At 39.4% G+C, this 24,496-nt stretch overlaps 1 protein-coding gene across 2 annotated transcripts in view; it reads left to right on the top strand.

Annotated features, from left to right (window-relative positions):
- The first annotated feature begins 2,979 nt into the window (after positions 1 to 2,979).
- Positions 2,980 to 24,496, top strand: part of kntc1 (kinetochore associated 1) — a 148,561-nt gene continuing 127,044 nt past the window's right edge. Inside the window, exons 1-6 of one of the 2 annotated variants that reach the window (XM_043715769.1) lie at positions 2,980 to 3,168; positions 12,509 to 12,652; positions 16,260 to 16,380; positions 16,969 to 17,084; positions 17,496 to 17,568; positions 21,094 to 21,171. In XM_043715769.1, the coding sequence (XP_043571704.1) occupies positions 12,521 to 12,652; positions 16,260 to 16,380; positions 16,969 to 17,084; positions 17,496 to 17,568; positions 21,094 to 21,171 (520 nt within the window). In that variant the 5' untranslated portion in view covers positions 2,980 to 3,168; positions 12,509 to 12,520. The remainder of the gene's footprint in view (positions 3,169 to 12,508; positions 12,653 to 16,259; positions 16,381 to 16,968; positions 17,085 to 17,495; positions 17,569 to 21,093; positions 21,172 to 24,496) is intronic. The other variant, XM_043715770.1, reaches the window with a different exon arrangement.

Below are 24,496 nucleotides of genomic sequence, written 5' to 3' on the forward strand. Positions count from 1 at the left end.
GGCAGGATCAGACAGAATAAGTATGGAATTACAAAAGGGACATCATGTTTGACAAACATGCTGGAATTATTTTTTAAAGCCATCCAGATGCCTTTTGAATGTTGCAATTGTAAAAGCAACATTTAAGAGGCATCTGGATGGGTATATGAATCGGAAGGGTTTGGAGGGATATGGGCCAGGTGCTGGCAGGTGGGACTAGGTTGGGTTGGGATATTTGGTCGGCATGGACGAGTTAGACTGAAGGGTCTGTTTCCGTGGTGTACATCTCTATGACTATGTGAAAGTGCAATTGTAGAGTAATAAGGGGGATGCAGTAGATGTAGTTTACTTGGACTCAGAAAGCTTTCAATACATAATAGATTAGATGTAAACTTAAAGCGCAAAGGATTGAGGGTAGTATACTGATATGAATAGAGAACCAGTTTGCAGAAAGGAAACAAAGAGTAAAAATAAGTAGCTCTTTTTCTGACTGGCAGCCAGTAACTAGTAGGGTCCCATAGGAATCAGTGCTTCAACTTAATCAATTCATAATATATATTAATGATTTTGATGAGGGGACTGAAGGTCATATCTCTCAGCTTGCAGATAATACAAAGCTGGTGGGAGGGTGAACTGTGAGCTTGATGCAGAGATGCCTCAGTGTGATTCGGACAAGTTGACTGAGAGGGGAAATGCATGGCAGATGATGAATAATCTAAATACATTTGTGGTTATCTAATTTAGGAGCAAAAACAGGATGGCAGATTATTGTCTGAAGGACAGAGATTGGGAAAGAGGAAGATGTAACAAGATCTGGGTGTCCTTGTACACTAGTCACTGAAAGTAAACAGGGCAGAAGTGGGTACTGCAGATACCGGAGATTAGAGTCAAGATTAGAGTGGTGCTTGAAACGCACAGCAGGTCAGGGAGCAAGAAGCAAGAAAATCGACAGTTTGGGCAAAAGTCCTTCATTAAGAATGAGGCTGGGAGGTTCTGAGGTTATCTCTCCACCTTCGAGACTCCCAGCCTCATTCCAGGCGAAGGGCTTTTGTCCGAAACGTCAATTTTCTTGCTCCTTAGATGCTTGGCTTAAAGTAAGCAAGCAAGTACAGCAGGTAATGAAGAGATAAATTAATTGTATGTTGGCCTTCATAGCAAGTGGATTCAAGTACAGGAACAGAGATGTCTTGCAGCAATTGTTCGGACTCTTGCTTCGAGTACATGTGAAGCATTCTGAGTATTTTTGAGGGAATGATATCTGAGGAAGGATGTTTTGGCTTCAAACGGAGTGCAAAAAGTTTATCAGACTAATTGCTAGGATTTTGTATGAGGAAAGACTGGAACAGTTAGGATTATACTCACTGGAGTCAAAAAGTGTGGCACTAGAAAAGCGCAGCAGGTCAGGCATCGGCTGAGGAGCAGGAAAGTGAATTTTTCATGCCTGAAACGTCAACTCGCCTGCTCCTCAGATGCTGCCTGACCTGCTGTGCTTTTCCAGCAACACACTTTTCGATTCTAACTCTCCAGCATTTGCAGTCCTCACTTTCTCCTTATAGTCACTGGAGTCTAGATAAATGAGGAGGGCATTATCTCATAGAAACATATAAAATGCAGGAAGAATGTTCCTGATGACTGGGGAATCCAGAACCAAGGATCACAGTCTAAACATACTTGGTTGGCCAATTAGAACTGAGATGAGGAAAACTTTCTTCACTCGGACAAGGATGAGCCTGTGAAATTTACAGAAAATGGTTGAGGCCAAAATATTGAATGTTCTCAAGGAGGGGTTAAACATAGTTCTTAGGGCTAAAGGGATCAGAGGGTAATGGGAGAAAATGTGAACAGAGTACTGATTTGGATGATCAGCCATGAATAGTGGATTAGTTTCAAAGGGCTGAATAGCCTAGTCTTGAACCTTTTCGTTATGTTCAAGTTTCTCTCCCCAAAATACATGCCGAAAGAATTGTCGTTGTTGCTTGGTGATCATCTGCAAAAGGCTTTCTTACGTGTCTGCTTCCCTCAATACTCAAATTAGGTGTGTCCAACTAATCCTGATCCTACTTCTCAAAAAACACATCTCTGCTGGCCTTTTTCTTTCACTGTTTTGCTTATACAATCTTTGTAGTAACTTTGAACAGATCTAATATTTTAGTAACCTAATTTTGCTTTCTTGTTCAATATTACAAGTCGATTCAAAATAATTGTAGAAACAGTAGAATTATGTCCAAAGATTAGTTAATAATATCAGTTATTTTTGGCACATTTTGGTATCAGTGAAATTATAAGAACTTCCAATGGCTTAATCTGAAATCCAAAATACCAGTGTTCCAATTGTATTTTTTTAAAAATCCATTCCCTTTGCATTGCCGTGTTAGTCATTTATATCATTTGAAAAATGTGTCCTTTTTGTACATAGATCAAATTTTATCACAAGTTCATCCTCAGAACTAACTTAGGACCACTTATTTGCAGGTCTTTGAAATTTAAAGTCAGTAGCTAGTCTATAAGACACTTGAACGTTTGGAATTTTTGCTTTTTTACTGCATAAAAGTTGTTTTTAACCAGAGAAAGGGCAACGACGAATGCTTCTATATAAAAAAGGAAAGTATTGTAGATGCTGGAAAAGTAACAAAGTATCAGAGAGTGGGATATCTGGGATGGAGAGAGAAAAAGACAACATTTTTGCGAGTCTGGAATTACACTTTCGAAACTCAGCTTGTTCATGTAATACATCTATAGTGGTCTCAAAAAATTGTTCTGTGAAATTTATTAATACAAAATATCTGCAAAATGAACTTGTATATTATCTCTTAACGTGTTGTGCTATTCTACACAGACACTGCCATTCAGCCAGTTTATAAACGTAGACTTCATAAACTGACCTCTTCGAAATTGGAATCTGCACTTGTGACCAGCCGGTGGGGGTGGGGAAAGAACGAATCACGTGCTCATTCAGCGCGCCGTTGTGGGCGGAGCTTCTCTCCAGTTTGACCGGCCCTTCTTCCCCTGACGATCACATGGTGCAGTCAACGGTGGTGGGCGGGGCTTCTCCTGTCCATTACGTCGTGGCGCAGGGAATGCTGGGAATCGCACAGTCCCGCCAATTTAAAAAAAAACAATTTTTCTGTCGGGGTCTGGAATGATTTTTGATGCTCTGATGCATATTTCTGTTGGTCTAACTTGTTGACGGTATGGGTAATTATAATGATAATTGATGTATTTGATTAAAAGTGAGTTTTCCCCGATTGACGGAGAATTTACGGCCTTTCGGTTAGTTGACGTGAATTACTGGGGCGGCGAGAACTATTACGGTTAATTTGTGAACTATATACAAGGAAGATCATCCTGAATTTCAGTTAAACCAGCATGAATGTTTTGCTGTAGACTTCAGTTGTTATAGTTTGTGTTTATTACTGGAAGATCATTAACCTTTTTGTTACCTGAGTTCATGATACACCTTTACTGTTTCCGATGTATAGATCAGTGTCACTGTTTTTTTACCTGTATTCCTACCTCATTGTAGTGAGACAATCAGCTACCAGGATTCTGCTTTCTCCCAGACAACCCACTCGGTCCTATTTTGTTTTTCATCTAAGTGCTGCTCCTTGATAATATTATCCAAAACATGACTTTGCAGTAAATATGTTAGTTAAACTATTTACATTGTGTCATTTTTATTGTTCTGAAACACATGCTAACTTCTGGAATCTGCATTTGTGCGATTTAACTTGGAATTCAGTTCCTATCAGTGTTTCAAAGTGGTCTCATTGGGTGTATTGTTGCTGTCCCTTCAATTTGCAGTCAATTTGTAAACTGAACTGCTGAGAACTTTATGGTCCTATGTTGAATGGTTTATTGTGTTTACAATGAAAAATCTCCTGCTTTTGAAAAGCAGTGTAGTGTTGGTGGAATATGAAACTTTTCCATTAAAAATTGTACAATTTTACAATAGACCAGTTTCTATTTCAATCCCAAGCATGCATTTATCTTCTCTGCCAAAGTTGCTTATAAAGTAAGAATATTAAATCAATTTAATTTCCTGGTTTGTAGGTGTAAAAAGCTTTGTGATCGGCTGCTTGCCCTTTGTCGGTTCTCTGGAGATTGCTGACTTAGAGTCTTAGAGATGTACAGTGCTCTTTTTTGACTGCATGACGAATCTGGGGCTGCGGGTGGACTCACTGTGGAGCATCCGCAATGTTGAGGAGGTCGTGGATAGCACGTTTAGTGAACTGGTCACACCGCAGGTTAGAATTGCTGAGGGAGACAGTGAATGGGTGACCAAAAGGCAGATAATAAGTAGGAAGGCAGTGCAGATGTCCCCTGCGGTCATCTCCCTCCAAAAGAAGTATACCGTTTTATACAGTTGGAGGAGATGGCTCGTCAGGAGAGGGCAGCAATTGTCAAGATCATGGCACTGTGGTGGGCACTGCTGTTCAGAAGGAAAAAGAGTCGTAGGGCCATAGCCATAGGGGATTCTATTGTGAGGGGAAAAGGTATGCGGTTCTGTGGCCAAAAACGGGACTCCTGGATGGTATGTTGCCTCTCAGGTGCTTGAGTCAGGGATGTCACCGATCAGCTGCAGAGCATTCGAAAAGGGGTGGGTGAACAGCCAGTTGTCCTGGTGCATATAGACACCAATGATATAAGTAGAAAACGAGATGAGGTCCTGAAAGAAGAATTCAGCGAACTAGGAGAGAAGTTAAAGAGGATGACCTCAAAGGTAGTGATCTCGGGATTACTACCAGTGCCATATGCTAGCCAGCGTAGAAATGAAAAAATAGGAAGGATGAACACTTGGCTTGAGAGATGGTGTAGGAGGGAGGGGTTCAGATTTGTTGGACATTGGGACCGGTTCTGGGGAAGGTGGGACTATTACAAAATGGACGGTCTACTTCTGAACCAGACTGGAACCAATGTCTTTGGGGGAGTTTTTGCTACTGCTGTTGGGGAAGTTTTAAACTAATGTGGCAGGGGACTGGGAACCAGAAGAAAAAACAAGTAGGTAGCGAGGTGGAGACTGGAGACTGTAAGCATCATGAAGATAGCATTAATAAAGGAAAGAGGAGGCAAAGAGCAGATGAGTGCAAAAGATCTGGTGGCCTGAAATGCATCTACTTTAATGCAAGGAGTATGGTGTGTAAGGCAGATGAACTTAGGGCTTGGATTGGTGCCTGGGAGTATGGTTGGTTGAAGGAAGGGCAAGGTTGAAGGCAGAGACTTGGTTGAAGGAAGGGCAAGATTGACAACTAAATGTTTCAGGATATCAACGCTTCAGACAGGACAGGGAGGGAAGTAAAAGGGAGGGTGGAGTTGCATTGCTGGTCAGGGACGATATCACAGCTGTGCTAAAGGAGGACACTATGGAGGTCTTGGGTGGTGAGGCATTATGGGTGGAGCTGAGAAATAAGAAGGGTGCAGTTACATTGTTGGGGCTGTATTACCGGCCTCCCAACAGTGAACGTGAGGTAGAAGAATAAATAAGTAAACAGATTATGGAAAGATGTAGAGGCAATAGGGTTGGGACTCTACTCATTGGATTTTAATTTTCCCAACATTGACTGGGATACACTTAGAGGTGTGGATGGGATAGAATTTCCACAGGTGTTCCACAGGGTCAATGTTGGGGCCACTATTGTTTGTGATGTACGTAAAGTGTCCAGGAGAATTTTCTAGAGCAGTATGTCAATAGTCCAATGAGGGAAGGGGCCTATTGGACTTGGTACTGGGGAACGAGCCAGGACAGGTGATAGAAGTTGTGGTGGGGGATTTCTTTGGGAACAGTGACAACAATTATGTAAGTTTTAGAATACTCATAGATACAGATGAGTGGTCCTAAGGGAAGAGTACTAAACAGGGCCAAGGCCAATTATATCAAAATTATGCAGGAGCTCGGAAATGTAGATTTGACACAGCTATTTCAAGGGAAGTCCACATTTGATATGTGGGAGGCTTTCAAAGATTGGTTAAAGTTAGTGCAGGATAAGCATGTCCTGTTGAAGGCAAAGGATAGGAAGGGCAAGATTCGTGAACCATGGATGACAGGAGAAATTTTACGACGAGCCAAGAAGAAAAGGAAAGCGTACATTAGGTCTAAGCAGCTCAGAACAGAACGGGCTTTGGAGGAATATCGGAAGAGGACAAGTCTGAAACGAAGAATCAAGCGGGCTAAAAGGGGTCATGAAATAGCTTTAGTGAGCAGAATTAAGGAGAATCCCAAAGCATTTTATTCTTATATAAGAAGCAAATGGGTAACTAGAGAAAGGATTGGTCTACTAAAGGATAATGAAGGAGGGCTGTGTGTTGAACCTGAGCAAACGGGTGAGATTCTGAATGATTACTTTGTATCAGTGTTCACTGAGGGGAGGAACATGATGAATGTTGAGATTCGAGATAGAAGTTTGATTAGTCTGGATCTCATGGTAGACTAATGGAGAAAGTGAAGTCACATGGTGTGCAGGGTGTTCTTGCGAGGTGGATAAAGAACTGGTTGAGCAATAGGAGACAGCGAGTAGTATTTGAAGGGAGTTTCCCGAAATGGAGAAAGGTGACCAGTGGTGTTCCACAGGGTCAATGTTGGGGCCACTATTGTTTGTGATGTACGTAAATGATCTGGAAGAGGGCACTGTTTGCAGATGACATGAAGATTGGTGGAGTAGCAGAAAGCATAAGGGACTGTTAGAGAATACAGGAGGATATAGATAGAGTGGAGAGTTGGGCGGAAAAGTGGCAGATGATTTTCAATCCAGACAAATGTGAGGTGATGCATTTAGGCCAGACTAATTCTGGAGTGAATTATACAATGAATGGAAGAGCCTTGGGAAAAGTTGATTGGCAGAGAGATCTGGGAGTGCAGGTCCATTGTACCCTAAAGTTTGCTGCACAGTGGATAGAGTGGTCAAGAAGACATATAGTATGCTTGCCCTTATTGGACGGGGTATTGACTATAAGAGCTGGCAAGTCGTTAAAATTGTATAAGACACTGGTTAGGCCACATTTAGAATACTGTGTACAGTTCTGGTCGCCACATTACCAAAAGGATGTGGATGCTTTGGAGAAGGTGCAGAGAAAGTTTACGAGGGTGTTGCTTGGTATGGAAGGTGCTAGCTATGAAGAGAGGTTGAGTAGGTTCAGTTTGTTTTCATTAGAAAAAAGGAGATGGAGGTTTACAAAATCATGAAGGGTATAGACAGGGTGGATAGAAACGAGCTTTTTCCCAGGGTGAAGGATTCAATAACGAGAGGTCAGGCTTTCAAAGTGAGAGATGGAAAGTTTAAGGGGGATACACGCGGCAAATACTTCACACAGAGGGTGGTGGGCATTTGGAACGCGTTGCCAGCAGAGGTGGTAGAAGCAGACACGGTGGATTCATTTAAGATGCATCTGGACACATGCATGAGTAGGTGGGGAGCAGAGGGATACAGATGCTTAGGAATTGGGTGACAGGTTTAGACAGTACATTTGAATGGGCTCAGGCTTGGCGAGCCGAAGTGCCTGTTCCTGGGCTGTAAATTATCTTTGTTCTTTAAACAGATCCTTGGGTCCAACTCTTCCCTGCTGACTGGATATCCAAAATTAATCTCGTCCCATTTGCCCACATTTGGCCTATATTCCTCTAAACCCCTCCTGATGATATATCCATTCGGATGCCTTTGTATGACACAATGGTGAACCCTTCTGGTAATTAAACTAAACACCCAGAAAAGCTCACCTCACCTCATGATCTGTTAAAATATGAGTGATGGCAAACTCCCAAATTCTACTATTTAAAGAAAATAATATCAATTTATTCTTTAACTCCAGAAGTGAACATTAAACAACAATAATTACATCAACTTAATTTCAAAACCATATGGTCACCTTCAGAGTCTGTTTTCTTCCAGCTGAAGTTCTCCCTGGGTCGTCTTTCTTTTTACTGTGAATATTTTTCATATGAAAAGGTACCTTTGTTGGAGAATGTTTCCTAATTTCTTGGATCTGTGTTGATGGCAGTTGCTCTGTCTGATTTTCAAAATGCCTGCATTTTTAAATATCCCAGACATCAGATCATCTCATTGAATTTATTGTTTTGCCAACATTGAACCAAACTCGATTGGGTTTTAGTATCCTGGGGCATAATTTAAAAAGGTTAAATTCGAATTGTTATTAAAACAGCTACCAACTCAGGTATCCATTTCACAGCCAAATGTTACATATTTTTAGTTTTCCAAAACACTCTGACACTGCTGTCCACTCGTATCACAGGTGCTTGTAAGCTCTCAGTGCAGAACAGTATTCACTCTCTCTGAAAGGTACAGTACATGTCTTCAACTTCATAACACCCTTTAAATGTTTTAATTGTACCAGCCTCTACCACTTCCGCTAGCAGCTCATTCCATACATGCACCGCATTTTGTGTGAAAAAGTTGCTTCTTAGGTTCCTTTTAAATCTTTCCTCTCTCACCGTAAACCAGTGCTCTCTAGTTGTGGACTTCCCAACCCCAGTCAAAAGGCCTTGTTGATTTACCCTATCCATGCCCCTCATGACCTGAGAAATCTCGATAAGGTCACCCCTCAGCTGCCGACACTCCAGGGAAAATAGCCTCAGTCTATTCAGCCTCTCTCTATAGCTCAAACCCTCCAATTTTGGCAAAAATCTTCTAAATCTTTTCTGAACACTTTCAAATTTCACAACATCCTTCCTATAGGAGGGAGACCAGAATTGCACACAATATTCCAAAAGTGGCCTAACAATGCTCTGTACAGCCACAACATGACCTCCCAATTCCTATATGCAAGGTGTCAATTTTAAACTAATATTTGTCATGGGGAAATCCACACCATACAGATTGGCAGACTTTTATAGTCTAAACATTCCTTAACATCAGTGCTAAGTGCTGTTGTATTGTCCTCTGAATTCTAATCAATAAAGGCCTAACCTGTTTAGCATGTCTTGATATGTCAACCTTGTTATCCAAATGAGAAAGTGTATAAGTTATGAGCAGGTAGAGAAAGAGTTAAGTTTTGGGATTTTGAGAAACCAAGGTTCAGCTAAGCATGACTGGGATCAGATAAGAACTTGCAGTAAACAATGAGGTGCTGGAGGCAAGGGTAGTGGATTAACAAGGTGGAAAAGATTAACAAGGTAGTTTACAAAATGAAGAAGCATTCAGTATGTAAAGTCAGTTGACAAGGTGAAAAGTATTTGTTATGTGAAGCCAGTTAACAAAGTTAAGAACATTCATTGTGTAACAGCAGATGGCTTAATCTTTACTATTGACACTCGCTGATTGTAACAGTCACCGAATAAATGTATGTGTTGCCTTATCGGGATGCTCCTCCCTGCAAATGACTATATAATTCATTAAGAATCTGCTGTTTGAGAGAAGACTGAGAACTTATGTCACTGTGCACATGGGCGATTGTTCTCTCTGCCTCCAGGGCCCGGAGTAAAGATGGAGGTAAAACTCCACTGTGTCTCTGTGTTTTGCTTCGACTGATATGAGGATAGGGAATCTGTTTTGAACTACTGTCAATGCCAGTGTACCCTTTCTAAATACTGGGTTTAAAGCGATACACAGTACTCCAGGTGTAGCCTCACAAATAACCTGTACAACCTGTTGTAGTAAAACTTCAACCTAGCAATGAATTTCACCTGATTTCTTCATTATGTGCTGTATTTGCATTAATCTGTTGTGTCTCATGCCTAAGAACATGCAGATTCCTCTGTCTTATACTTTTTGAAGTTATTCCTGCCATTTAAGTAATAGTCTGCCTTTTGAGTGTCCTTACCGAAGTATATGACTTCTTGCTTGCCCATATTGAATGAAATCTTGGTAGGTGGAGATTAATCATTCAACTATCTGTATCCCCTTGTCTTTGTGTCCTCATCAAAACATGCCCTCCCACTTATTTTTATTGGCAGCAAATGTGGATGTATTTCACACTGCCCCATCCTCCAAGTTATTCATATAGATTATAAGTAATTGAGGCCCTGAGGATTGATTCTTGTGGCATTCCACTAGTAATGTCTTTCTATTGTAAAAAAAAATCCATTAATCTCTGGTCCCTCACGTTTGTGCATGAAGCAATTCTCAATTCATGCTAACACATTGCTCCCAGTACTGTGAGCTCCTATATTGTCCAATAACTTTGATGTGGCACCAATCCAAATACATTATTTCTTCAAGTTCTCCTTTATCAGTTCTGTTTGTTGAATCCTCAAGAAGCTGTAGCAAATTTGTCAAACATGGTTTTCCTTTCACAAAACCATGTTGACTGTTTGTGCTAAGCCTTCTTAAATATCCTGCTTTTTCTTCCTGAATAATTATTTTCCCAATGGTAGATGTTAGACTGACTGACCTGTATTTTTCCTAACATGATTTCCCTAACCCAAAATTCTCTTTCATTACCCCCCCACCATAAATGAAACTCTATTATGGTGCTTTTGTGAGTTCACATATCCTGCTTGTAGCCTGTGCCCTTGTCCATACCAGGAGCAAGAAGCTCATACCGTTGGACAAGGGCACTGGCTGAGGTTGCTCCTAAGGTCAATTCTCGATCCCAATACCTGCCTCACTGGTGGGCTCACCATCCTGACCCTGACCATAGACCAGATTTGATTAATGTAAGGCATGTGGCTGTATTCTAATATATGCTGATATTCTTCTTCTTCCCCCTACCACCAACTGCCCCAGTTATGTCACGCCTTGGATTCCAGCTCATTATCTCTGAGATAACACTTGCTGCAGATGTTATCACCATCGATCTGAACAGGGTGTACCAGCTCTCACATGCTGCTTTTGTAATACTTCCTATTGAAGAACTGATGAAGAGTCAGCAAACTCAAAACGTTACCTCTGCCTTTTTTCCCCCACAGATGCCGACACATTTGCTGAGTTTTGGCAGCAGTTTCTATTTTTTGCCTACCAATCACCTGCCCTTGTGACTGCACGCTTTGGTTCTGACAGATAGAAACATGTTAAAGGCACTTTGTGCTGCCAATTTTTTATCTCCCACAGCCATTGCTTTTCTCATGCACATTTGTTCTTCTAGTGTGCTTCACAGTAACGTTGACTTGCTGCACACACCTCTCTGTCTGCTTCACAATGAAATGGCTCTAATTAAAATCACAAATGACATCTTGTGACACTGATCATGATGCGTTATCCTTGCATGACCCTCTCTGCCATCTTTGTATTTGTTGCAAACCATCAGTTCTCAGAGTGATATTGACTGAGCAAAAAATAGGCAAGTGGGATATAATGTTGGAAATTGTGATATTGTTCATTTTGGAAGGGAGAATAAAGAACAGTATTGTGTAAGTGGAGAAAACTGCAGAAAGCTGCAACATAAAGAGACTTGGGTGTAATTGTACATGAAATACAGAAAGCTGGCAGGTGGAATCAGCAGGTACTTGGAAGGTTAATGCATTATTGGCTGTTGTTTCAAGGGGTTTGGAGTATAAGAGTAGGGAAGACTTACTGCAACTGTACAAGATGCAAATGAGATCACATCTTGAATATTGTGAGCAGTTTTGGTCCCTCTACTTATTAGAGGAAGTTCAGAAGAGATGTACAGGATGATCCCTGGTATGGAGGGATTTAGCAAAGGCTAAACAGGTTTTGAGACTCTATTTGCTGGGGTTTAGAAGAATGAGAGGTGATGTCATTGAAGCATACAGAATTCTTAAGCGTCTTGACAGGACAAATGCTGAGAGGATGTTTCCCCCTGTGGGAGAGTCTTGGACATCATCTCAGAATAAAGAAGTGCCATATTAAGACTGAGGTGGGGAATTTATTCTCTTAGAGATTTATGACCCTTTTGAACTCCTTGCCAAAGAAAGATGTGGGGCAGAATCCTTGTGTATACTTAAGGCTGAGATAGATTCTTGATCAGTAGGGGAATCAAGGGTCACTGGGCAAAGGAAGGAATATGGACAGGAGGAATGGTGGATCAGCCCTGATCCTACTGAATAGTGGAGCCGGCTTGAAGGCTGAGCAGCTTACTACTGTTCCTGTTTCTTTTTATCTTAACCTTGCTGCTGAAGCCCTTAACTTTTCTTTTGTCTTATGTGAACTTAACTATTCCAAAGCTTTTCTCAGCAGCCTCCCAGCCAATAGGATACAAAAGTTTCAGTTCATCCAGAAAGGTCTTGCCCATGTTCTAGCCTGCGCAAAATATATTTGCTTCTATATCATTTTTCTGTTTCAGTTCATGACTTAATTATTGATTAAACCTTTGGACACTAGTTCATTCTTTGCACTGTTCATTTCTTTTCTAATTACATCTCTGAAATGCCTAGAGATGATTTCTGTAGTAAAGGTGATATAAAATGCAAGTTTTTGCTTGACATAACAAATGTAGGAAACCAATTGCAGTGTTATCAAAACATAAATGTCTCTGGCTCGTTTACATTTTACCTACTTCTGTTTATGAAATTAAATCGAACTTAGTTGGAAAAATCAATTATTTATCTTGGTGTAATGTTAAAGAAACTTAACAAAATACAATTAGCTGTTTCTGATTTTTTTCTTTGTATTTTTGATTATAGTAATCATTCAAGATGTGGAATGATATTGAACTTCTGACAAATGATGATACAGGCAGTGGCCGGTTAAACATTGAGGCCAGAAAAGAGAGTGGTACAGCACTGTATCAAGTGGATACTATAGTTAAAATATCCTCTTCGACAACGGTAAGATTTTATATTTATGCGGCACTGTCTGGTGGGATGGATAGTGATGAGAAAATAGTAAAGCTGCAATGCTTTGCAATGTTCCAAATGCTTTGTAGTTATTACTTCTGTTCAAGTCAAAAGGTGTGGTACTGGAAAAGTACAGCAGGTCAGGCAGCTTCTGAGGAACAGGAGAGTTGACTTTTCGGATATAAGCCCTTCATCAGGAAGAGCTGATGCCTGAAGTGGCAACTGTCCTCCTCAGATAAATAGAGACAATAGACAATACGTGCAGGAGTAGGCCATTCAGCCCTTCGAGCCTGCACCGCCATTCAATATGATCATGGCTGATCATTCCTAATCAATATCCTGTTCCTGCCTTATTCTCCATAACCCTTGATTCCACTATCTTTGAGAGCTGTATCCCACTCTTTCTTAAATGAATCCAGAGACTGGGCCTCCACTGCCCTCTGGGGCAGAGCATTCCACACAGCCACCACTCTCTGGTTGAAGAAGTTTCTCCTCATCTCTGTCCTAAATGGTCTACCCCGTATTTTTAAGCTGTGTCCTCTGGTTCGGCACCCACCCTTCAGCGGAAACATGTTTCCTGCTGCCAGAGTGTCCAATCCTTTCATAATCTTATACACAGCTGCCTGACCTGCTGTGCTTTATCAGTGCCACACTTTTTGACTCTGACTTTCCAGCATCAGCAGTCTTCACTTTCTCTCTTTACTCATTGCTTATTACTTTTCTATTAAAAACAGAAAACCATTTCAGTTATGATAGCCTCTTGTGTCTCCATTTGTCAGTAATTCGGTAAATTCTTGGAGAGTGTGTGCCTGAGTGACATCACTGGTTGAATGAGCAATGGTAATTTGGTTTGCTGCAATGTTTTAATTTTCACTTAAAATCCTGACAGACTGAATTTCACCAAAAACTGGCTAAGTGTCAATTTTGGAAAGTTTAATGGAGAGTTTCTCTTAGGCCCTAGTCAGTTTTCTTGTGTTGCCTTCTCGCACTTGCCTAATTATCTGTGCACCATAGCCCTATGGCACCCTGCCTGTAGTACTCACCACAGATAGAAGTACTGACCATTGTTAACACCTCCTGGATACCTGGCACAGGTGGTACCTTTGAAGCCCAATCATTCACCTGATCAATTGTTGCAGCTTGCACCTTCCCTGAATGGTTATTTTCATTTGCCTTGGACATGTTGGACAGAGAGTGATTGGCAGTCCACTTCGCTGACAGGGACCTGAACGTTGTGCTGGATCGGAGTTAAGTGTACTCATTGCCAGTGGAGTGTGCCCCAAGATGTCAGTGATTGGAGATGCAGAGGAGCAAGTGGAGTCACTCGGTTACCATTCTGACTTTTTTGATGGGAATTGCCAAGTTTGTATTTAACAGGTGGAAGAATGAAACAGACTGATATGCTTGAAAAGACTGATGTTAAGAAGGAGGATGTGCTGAAAATTTTGAAAATCATAATGATAGATAAATCTCCTGGGCCAGAAGGAATATACCCTAGGTTATTATAGGATGTGAGGGAAGAGATTGTTGTGCCTTTAGCGATGATTTTTACGTCCTCACTATCCACTGGAGTAGTGCCAGATGATTTGAGTTTGGCAAATGTTATTCACTTGTTCAAGAAAGGGAAAAGGGATAATTCTGGGAATTACAGACCAGTCAGTCTCACATCTGTGGTCGGATAAAGTATTGGAGAGAATTCTGAGAACCAGGACTTATGATTACTTGGAAAACCATAGCTTGATTAGAGGTAGTTAGCATAGCTTTGTGGGGGGCAGGTCATGCCTCACAATCCTTATTGAATTCTTTGAAGATGTGACAAAACATATTTGTGAAGATAGAAGATGTGGTGTACCTGGATTTTAGCAAGATATTTGATAAAGTTCCCCATGGCAGGTTCGTTTAGAAAGGAAGGAAGTATGGGATACGGGGAAATCTGGCTGTCTGGTTACTGAATTGGCTGGCCCATAGAAGACAGAGGGTGGTGGTGGATGGAAAGTATTCAACCTGGAGTTCGGTGACCAGTGATGTTCCGCAGGGATCAGTTCTGGGATCTCTGCTTTTTGTGATTTTTATAAAAATTTAAGAATTTTTTTTTGAGTGAGGAATTGGAAGGGTGAGTTAGTAAGTTTGCCGATAACACAAACGTTGGTGGAGTGGTAGGTAATGTGGAGGGCTGTTGTCGGTTGCAACAAGACATTGACAGGATGTAGAACTGGGTTAATAAGTGGCAGATGAAGTTCAATTTAGAAAAGTGTGAAGTGATTCACTTGAAAGGTCAAATTTGAATGCAGAATACAGGGTTAAAGGCAGGATTCTTGGCAGTGTGAGGAACAGAGGGATTTTGGGCTCCATCTCCATAGGTCCCTCAAAGATGCCATCCAAGTTGATAGGGTTGTTAAGAAAGCATATGGTGTGTTGGCTTTCATTAGCAGGGGGATTGAGCTTAAGAGCTGCGAGCTTATGCTGCAGCTGTATGGAGCCCTGGTTAGACCACATTTGGAATATTGTGGTCAGTTGTGGTCGTCTCATTATAGGAAGGATGTCGATGCTTTAGAGAGGGTGCAGAGGAGATTTACCAGGATGTTGCCTGGATTTGAGGGCATTTCTTAGGAAGAGTGGTTGAGTGAGCTTGGGCTTTGCACACTGAAGTGAAGAAGGAAGACAGGTGACTTGTTAGAGCTATATAAGGTGATGAGAGGCATATATAGAGTAGATAGTCAGAGACTTTTCCCCAGGGCAGAAATGGCTTTCACGAGGGGGCATAATTTTAAGGTGATTGGAGGAAGGTTTAGGGGAGAAGTCAGAACTAGGTTCTTTACTGCCAGCAGTGATAGTAGAGTCAGATACATTAGGGACATTTAAGAGACTTCTTGGATAGGCACATGGAAGTTAGTATAATGAAGGGAATGTAGGTTAGACGGATCTTAGAGTAGGAATAAAGGTCTGCACAACATTGAGGGCCGAAAGACCTGAACTGTTCTATGTTCTAATAGGAAACTGATTATCAATAAAGTGAGATGATACAGCAATGAGGATGTTCATGAATAGAAATTGACCTCTTCCCGCTCGCTAGTGAGAATCTTGTGCTGCCATTCAACAGTTGGTTGGAAAATGGTGCCTTTTCCTCTTGATGGTGAGGAATTTCCTCACTGAACATCTAATGTGATTTGTACAAATTTTTTGCAATGCCCAAATTATTCAGGGGCTTAGAAGATTCCACCTTATGTGTTTTAATTATATCTGGAAATACAATCATTAATGGAAATCCACAGATCAAATAATTCAATTTAAAGCTCAGAATCAAATTGGGAGTAAATTCATTGAGTGCTGTTTAACGAAGATGTAGACTAAGTCCACTGTAGTTAGGAAATTTACGATTCACCTCCAACAAATGTCTGTTGGTACGTTTTAAAATTCCAAATTTTCTGCTTGTTCAGTGTTTCTTTTTAAGCAGTGGATCAGATACTTTCTCATTTGCTGGCTTTAATGTCAAATGAACATGATACTGCATTTTGAAGTATCATTACTATTTAATTATTTAAACTTTACTAATTTTAAAAGCTACTGTAAAGAATTGTTATTGCTTTTTGTCATTTAGATAACAGTCAGTCCCAAGCTTCATGCGTTTTGCAGCTCTGATGGTTGTGTGGTTGTTGTGGACCACTCAGTCTTGCTTTTGGACCAAATTTGTCAATCAGTACTGTTGCAGCTCCAGTTTGGTGAGTATTGTTAGCTATTTTGGCTTTTTTAAAATCTTGCAAATGTTCAATAGAGATTTAGGGAAGTAGATATTCAGAACAACTATCAGCAGGAGTAACTGTGAGGACCAGACTAAAATAGTACTATAAAGCTATAATGATAATTTTTTAGATTTGGTAACATTCCTCAGAAGTCCCACTAATTTTTCAGCCCGAGCGTGTACTACTTTGTATTGTGAGTGTCAAGTGACACTCTCGACTTGCGTTTAGATAGCATCTTTAGTAGTAAAATGCCCAAAGGTGCTTCATGCAAATGCTATGAGGCAAATGTTTAATATTGAACCATATAAGGCAGGTGACCAAATATTTACCCAATGAGTTTTCAGCAGCATCTTAAAGGGGGAAAATTAGGCTAGATGGGGAGAGGCTTAGGGAGAAAATTCTTGATCAGAAAAGCAGAAATTTCAATTTCTGAAGAGCTGCTTCATTTGCCTTGTTACAGGAGCATATAACATAATACTCTACTTTCCTACTCATCTTAGTTTCTGTTCTGTTTGTGACTGCTTAAATTTCTGTTGGTTGATTTTTATTTTGTTTAATCTGTTATAGACACTGATGTGGATGTTGTAGCACTTTGTCAGGAAGGTCAATTTCTGATGGTTGGAGAAAGAAATGGAAATCTTCATTTGCTACATGTAAAGTCCAGACAGACACTCTTAACCAACGTAAGTTGATGTTATGTAGTTGTAAATAATTAAGTGGTCATTTGACCAAGCATCCCAAATTGAAAGGTTATCTTTGTAAGGTGGGTAATAGTTTGAGGCTTTCAAGATTCTTAAATTCTTGAGATGGCAAAGTAATTTGACTGTTTTATTTGTGTGTCATATTATGCTTGGTCTTGACATCTTTAGTTTAGTTTGACTTATTTTATGACTTATTTTAATAAATGTTTGCTAATTATTTTAGTAAGCATGAAATGAACCATTTAATAATTCCTTAGCAATAAAAGGGTAAATGATCATTATTTTTAAAATTATCATTAATTTATTTATTTACATGTTTACACAAGTGTACCATATACAACATTTAATTCCCCAAAAAAGTATTTGTTTACAATTTCTTGTCTCTTTTTGAAGTCATTGATGAAACACTCTTCAAAGGGAAAGACCTACCTGAGCCTTACCTTGGAGAAAGAAGCCCCTCATTCAGGTACTTTTTTTAAAAATTGCTATTGTCCAGAAGTAAGCTCATGAAAGGAACTTTATTGTTAAGTTTATTTTCCCTTGAGAAGTTGAAGAGGAAGTATTGCATTACATGACAGCTGAGCTTTGTGTTCATTTTGTCTAGTCAAGATTTAATTGTATGTTTAGAATCTAATTGTGAACTTGGAGAGAACAACTAATTCTAAAGAGCTACAGACCATTACTTGATTTGTTATTAGGTTTAAAATAAACTCACTTTCTGATTTTAATATGTATCTGGTTGAGATCAGCCAGGTTCTCTTGCATGTGTGAATAAATTGGTGAATTACAAAACATTGCAAAGGTGATCAGTTAAAAATTTACATATGCAATTGATCATTTTTTTGGCTCAGCAATATTATGTTTTCCTGTAACCCCTATGATCAGGGGTTTATCTTTATTGCCCAATGTCTATTTATTCAAGAGCATCATCAAGGAGGTGTATCTACAAATTCTGTTGTTGTGTAATTCGGGTATAGTAATATTTATCATGCTTTAGAGAATCACTGTTGCACTTGATGAATTGTTGCTTTATAAATACTTTTAATCAACATGTTTGGACATGTGATGACACAGGTGGGATTTCAACCCAAACTTTCTAGCCCAAAGATAAGGACACTGTTACTTATCACAAGAATCATCAATTTAAAGCTTCCTTTGAATTGGTGCCCATTGGTCGATCTAACTGATGGAATGCACAAGTTCAATGTTAATCCTTTGCTCTGTACTTTTGGATAGAGAGCCAAGGATTCAGTTTTCCAAATTTAATCATATTTATTTGCATAACTTAAATAATCTGTTTAACATGCACGTCAAGGTCCCTTTCTTTCTCTGTTTTAAAGCGTTACTTATTTGAGGTGCACTTCCTTTATTTTTCTTGCTTCCAAATGCATTTTTCATGTTTATTACTCTGTCCAATCTGAGGCCTATTTATATCCTCCAATTGATCTTGTCAAATTTACCACAGATTTTAATTAAAGATTGTCAACATATTTTGACATTGTTCCTTCGATTCACAATTCACATCATTTAAGTTTGATAATTGATGCTCAAGAGTAAATAAAACTCAAGCCCCAGTAACCCTCTCTCATACACAAGATCTCTCTCATATACTCACACATATAAGTTTGTGGGGTGAATTTGTACTTGCAGAATTACATCTTATTTTGCTCAAAAACTGCATGAATCCCTGCAAGATTCTGCATGTCTGTTTTTAGATTAGAATCAGTCTGAACATTGTGGCACAGAGAGTCTCACAAAGGGTACCTCACACCTTAAATACATTATCTGGGCAGACATGATACCAATTGTTAAAGTTCACTTGAGAAAGTAACTTTAAAAAAGTTCTGCGATTTTCATATGAAAGAACTGAAACTAACCTGTTCATTCGAAAGATGAGAGACTTAACAAACAATCCAGGTCTTTTTGAATGTATGAATTCAGTTATATCATACCTGTAAACTTTTGCTAGAAATTCTGTATCTTACGATCTTATACTCCACAACCACCTGATGAAGGAGCAGTGCTCCGAAAGCTAGTGCCTCCAAATAAACCTGTTGGACTACAACCTGGTGTGATCTTTTAACTTAGCAAACTCCAGTGAATCTCCATTCACCACACATCTCCACTATGATAGACTTTGTTTCCACTAACCTTTTACATTCTTTCTTGCAACCATCTTGTCTGGTTGACCACATTCCCTTTAAATTCATTTATAACTAACTTAACTCTCTTAGATGTTACTTTTTCAAATGGTTTTTGAAAAATCCACCTAAACCACATTTGCTTAGTCTATCCTCTGTTATATACAAAGTTTGCTCATTGCAACTTGCCTTTTCAATCTCTGCATGAACTGGACTTAATTAGCTCTTGTTTCTGCAAGTATTTCAGTTGAAACAAATGTGCTGAATGACCTCTTTTTGTGCTAGTACCTTCCTATAATTCTGTGTTGTTTAATTTCAAACCACGTTCCACACTTCAGTATTTCATTAACGGCTGAAGTAAGACTAACTGATTTATAATTTATTTCATTTTCACCTTTTGTTTTGAAAAAGGACATTTGATTCAACACTTTCAAGTCCTTGAGCACCTTATTTTTCCTTTCTAGTTGAGGTCTGTAAAATGATGATCTGTGCTGCAATTATTATTTTCCTTGACTCTCTTCTGAGTACTTGGTGTGATCTATCTGTGATGTATCTGTTTTGAGTTCTAAAGTTTTATAATAACATTTATCTTTGAATAATGGTAACATTCTTTAAGGTGATTCTGAAGCTTTGATTTATTTTTTGTGAACACTAAGGTTTTAAAGCTTGACTCCCCCATCTCTTAGCTTTACCTCCACTGTGCTTTTCTCTTACCACAGAAGTACCAATATAAAATTCTTCCACTGTTCTTCAATATATTTAATTTAAGCCATTACAAGTAATCTCTTTTTTAATGATAATCTTCCAAACATGTATTATTTTTTCTGATGACAGACAAGATATTGCTGGATACTCCATTACTTTGGAGTATTAAGATCAGTGATACAATTTTTTCTAGTAATTAAATGTACTTAGTCTCCAAATGACAATCACTCCCTTTCTTAAAACAGAACTGTGACCTAAAAGAAAATTACTACCTTTGTTTGGGTAAAAACTTACAAGTCCTGTCAATTCTTGGTTTTTGAACATCACAATTTTTGTGACTCCATAATTGGCTATGCTTTCAGGTGACTAGTTCTGAAAATCCGTCCGTAAATCTCAGCGTATTTCTTCCATTATTCTGTTCTTTTAAGAAACTCTTGGAAACCTGTGTTTATGACGAAGATTTTGTTTACTTGTCCGAAGAATTTTTTGAATGGCACTGTGCAAAATTTATTATGATCACTACATAATAACTGAAAGAACTACAGATGCTGTAAATCAGTAACAAAAGCAGAAATTACTGGAAAAGCTCAGCAGGTTTGGCTACATCTGTGGAGAGAAATCAGAGTTCATGTTTCGGGTCAAGTGATTCTTCCTCAGAACAGTTAACTGATTTCTCCACAGATGCTGCCTGACCTGCTGAGCTTTTCCAGCAATTTCTGTTTTTGTTTCAGATTATAATCATTGCTACTGTGAGGCACATTGAGTTACTTTACTTTTGTAAATCGCAGTATAAACGCAATCTATTGTACTTGTATGAATTTACTTTCGGATTAAGATTTTTCAAAATTCTGCTCTGAATGCAATTTATGTTAATTTGTTCTATTTTTCTCTTTTACTTCTCTCTTGCTTTATGTTGTACTTCAGTCTTACAAGCTGCAGAGATAGGAAATAGCCATTTGTTTTTTTTCCTTAGTTGATCTTTTTCTTCCTTTCTTGGCTTGCTTCAGTTAAGCAGGCAGTAATCATTTTTTGTAGCTGGTGATTAACTGCTTGGAGGAGTGGAGTTATAAATTTCTGTCCAGGGTGATGTTCTTGTGCTTTGCAATGATGTTTCAAAGCTGTAAACATTTTATTTTTCCTTTTAGGCTCCTACCATATGGTCCTGCTAACTCATAACGGTTTCTTCTTGGTTTCATGTCTTCAGCTTGCCAAACTTCATCAAGGTAAAACAAAAACTATTTAAGTAGGATTTTCATCAATATTCCAATGCATTTCAGAAGAGAACAAGAATAGGGAGAGAAAGTGAGCAGATGTGCAAGAGTTTTGGAAAGGAGTTCTGGCAGATATGACTTAAGGTTCTTTCACTGAAAGTGGTATAAAAGTGGTGGTACAGTGCAGATAAGGCCTCAACTTCACAACTGGTAAGATGTAGGAGATTAGTCGAGAGAACTTTCAAATATTTGAGTCTGGAGGTATTGTAGGCACGGATGAGGGGATATGGGTGTAGGTTTCAGCAGCAGATGAGCTGAAACTGGCTCAGTTAGGTGATGTTACAGAAGTAGAAAGAGACAGTTAATGATGACACCAGTGAGGTTGGACATTTGTCACGTGATGAAATGTGACACCAAGGATGTGAACTGTGGCTTCGTCATCACCTGTTGTCAGGGAGAGGGATGAAATCTCTTGCTAAGAAGCAGAGTTTGGAGCAGGGACCAAAAACAGTGGTTGATGATAATTAGCAGGAGGGGAAGAATGAGGTTAGAATAAATGGCTTCATTCTTCCCAGTATGAAGTTGAAGAAAACTATGTATAATCATTATTTAGTGTCAGACAGGGACTCAACACTTGATTGATTGTGAAGTTGAGAGCTTTTATTAATAAGGAAATCTGGATGTCATCAGGTTATGTGTCTTACATGTGGATGAAATCTGAAAGGGTTGGCACATAAATAAGAAGAGCACTTTGGGAGATTTGGAATATCCAGACTCACAAAAAAAGTCTATATTTATACGTGTTATTGTATAGGTAGACATGGAACTATTCAAAGATAATTAACTAACTTAGAATTGATGGGGTTTCTTATTATTCTTGTCATAGAATCATAGAACCGTACAGCACGGAAACAGACCCTTTGGTCCAATTTGTCTATGCTGACCAAATATCCCAAATTAATCTAGTCTCGTTTGCTAGCATTTAGCCCATATTCCACTAAATCTTTCCAATTCATATACCCATTCAAATACCTTTTAAATGCTGCAATTATACCAGCCTCCACCACTTCCTCTGGCAACTCATTCCAGACACGCACCACCCTCAGTGTGAAAACGTTGCCTCTCAGATCCCTTTTTAAATCTTTCCCTCTCACCCTAAACCTATGCCCTCTAGTTCTGCACTCTTTCACCCTAGGGAAAGGGCCTTGTCTATTTACCCTATGCATTTCCGTCATGATTTTATAAACCTCTATGAAGTCACCTCTCAGCCTCTGATGCTCCAGGGAAAATAGCCTCTGCCTATTCAGCCTCTCCCTACAGCTCAAACCCTCCACCCTGGCAACATCTTTGTAATCTTTTCTGAACCCTTTCAAGTTTCACAACATCCTTCCTGTTTTAAGGAGACCAGAATTGCATGCAATATTCCAAAAGTGTCCGGACCAATGTCTGTACAGCCATACTCAATGCTCTGACTAATAAAGTAAAGCATACCAAATGCCGCCTTCGCTATCCTGTCTACCTGCGACTCCACTTTCAAGGAACTATGAACCGGCACTGCAAGGTCTGTTTGTTCCTCAGCACTTACTATTAAGTGTATAAGTCCTGCCCTGATTTGCCTTTCCACAGTGCAGCACCTCACATTTATCGAAATTAAACACCATCTGCTGCTTCTCGGCCCATTGGCCCATCTGATCAAGATCCTGTTTTACTCTGAGGCAACCTTCTTCGCTGTCTGCTACATCTCCAATTTTGGGGTCATCTGCCAACTTACTAACTATACATCCTACGTTCACATCATTTATATAAATGACAAAAAGCAGTGAACTTAGCACCGATCCTTGTGGCACTCCACTGGTCACAGGCCTGCAGTCTGAAAAACAACCCTCTGTCTTCTACCTTTGAGCCAGTCCTATATCCAAATGGCTAGCTTTCCCCGTATTCCATGAGATTGAACTTTGCTAACCAGTCTACCATGAGGAACCTTGTCGAACGCCTTACTGAAGTCCATATAAATCACATCCACTGCTTTGCCCTCATCAATCCTCTTCGTTACTTCAAAAAACTTAATGAAGTTAGTGAGACATGATTTCCTATGCACAAAGCCATGAAGTGGCAGAAATTGGATTAGAGGGATTGAAATGAATTTTTGAGCAATGGAAATGGAGAAAATGCTTATTACATTCCAAAGGTAGATATTTTTTATACGTTTTGTAGTACTTATGAATCTTCAAAAGGTTTGTTGGACAATGTAAAGACAAATCTTTTATTCTGGTTATCATCCCGATGTAAATACATTTTTAAGGGTGCACAATATTTTATTGTGTGAATTTTAAAGGTGTAAGTCTCTTTTATTGGATAAGAGATTGTTTTCAAGAATGCAATTTTTTTGTCAAATTCATCTGATTTAATGTTGTTTAGTTATATCAAGTTGAGTCTTAGTTCAGCATGCACTTCTATGTCATGTTGCTGTTTCACCTTCTAGCCACATCTGACCATTTATTCTCAATATTTCAGTTTGTCTTCATTCTAGCTGGTTCTTTCTATGCCCATCCCAGTTCTGTTGTTCCATTTCCCTGTCCCAACTTGAGTTTACTTTTACTATTTATTCATGGAATGTGGGTGTCACTGGTAAATCCAGCAAATTTTGCCTATCTGTATTATCCTTTTTTCAAATCACTGCAACACGTACGGTGAACATTTTTCCAGAGTTGAGTTAGATGTTTGAGCTCAGTTTCTTGCTGAATCGTGTTGGATAGGAAGGTGCCAGGAGGCCTTGGCTTATTGGACGAGGACGTTGAGTTCAAGGAGTTCCCTGCTGAAGGCTGAACTGGCTTAGATGAAGATGCCTATGTCTTGAAAGATTACAAGGATAATAACAATGCAGAGGATTTTTCTCATTAGTTAAGAACTAAAGTTGAAAAATTTGGATATAAGATTGAAACCTCGTAGATGAGGTTCTGCACAACAAGAATGTCTGGAAGATAGAGAAGAATGAATACTGCGTAAAGATTTAAAATTGTTTGTGGCAAAAGCAATACTGGAAGCGAGATATAGTGGAACATGAAATGCTTATCATCCTTTGCAAAGGGGGACACAATCTGTTTTTATGAATTTTCCTTTTTTATTTTCATGGTAAATTGTTTTGGAATATAAAAGAAAAAGAGGTTTCACGATTTTGACTCATCGATAGAGAAGGAGCAGCAATAAAATGCCAAGTTAAGATTGTGTGAATTGTAAGAAGAACCTGCAGCAGGGGTGTGTTGCCATGCACATTTTACCTTCGCCCTCCGAGATGCTCCAGGTTTGCAGGCTACTGTTAAATGGTCACCCAGTTCTA

Source organism: Chiloscyllium plagiosum, chromosome 25 (assembly GCF_004010195.1).
Source record: "Chiloscyllium plagiosum isolate BGI_BamShark_2017 chromosome 25, ASM401019v2, whole genome shotgun sequence".
NCBI classification, from domain to species: Eukaryota; Metazoa; Chordata; class Chondrichthyes; order Orectolobiformes; family Hemiscylliidae; genus Chiloscyllium; species Chiloscyllium plagiosum.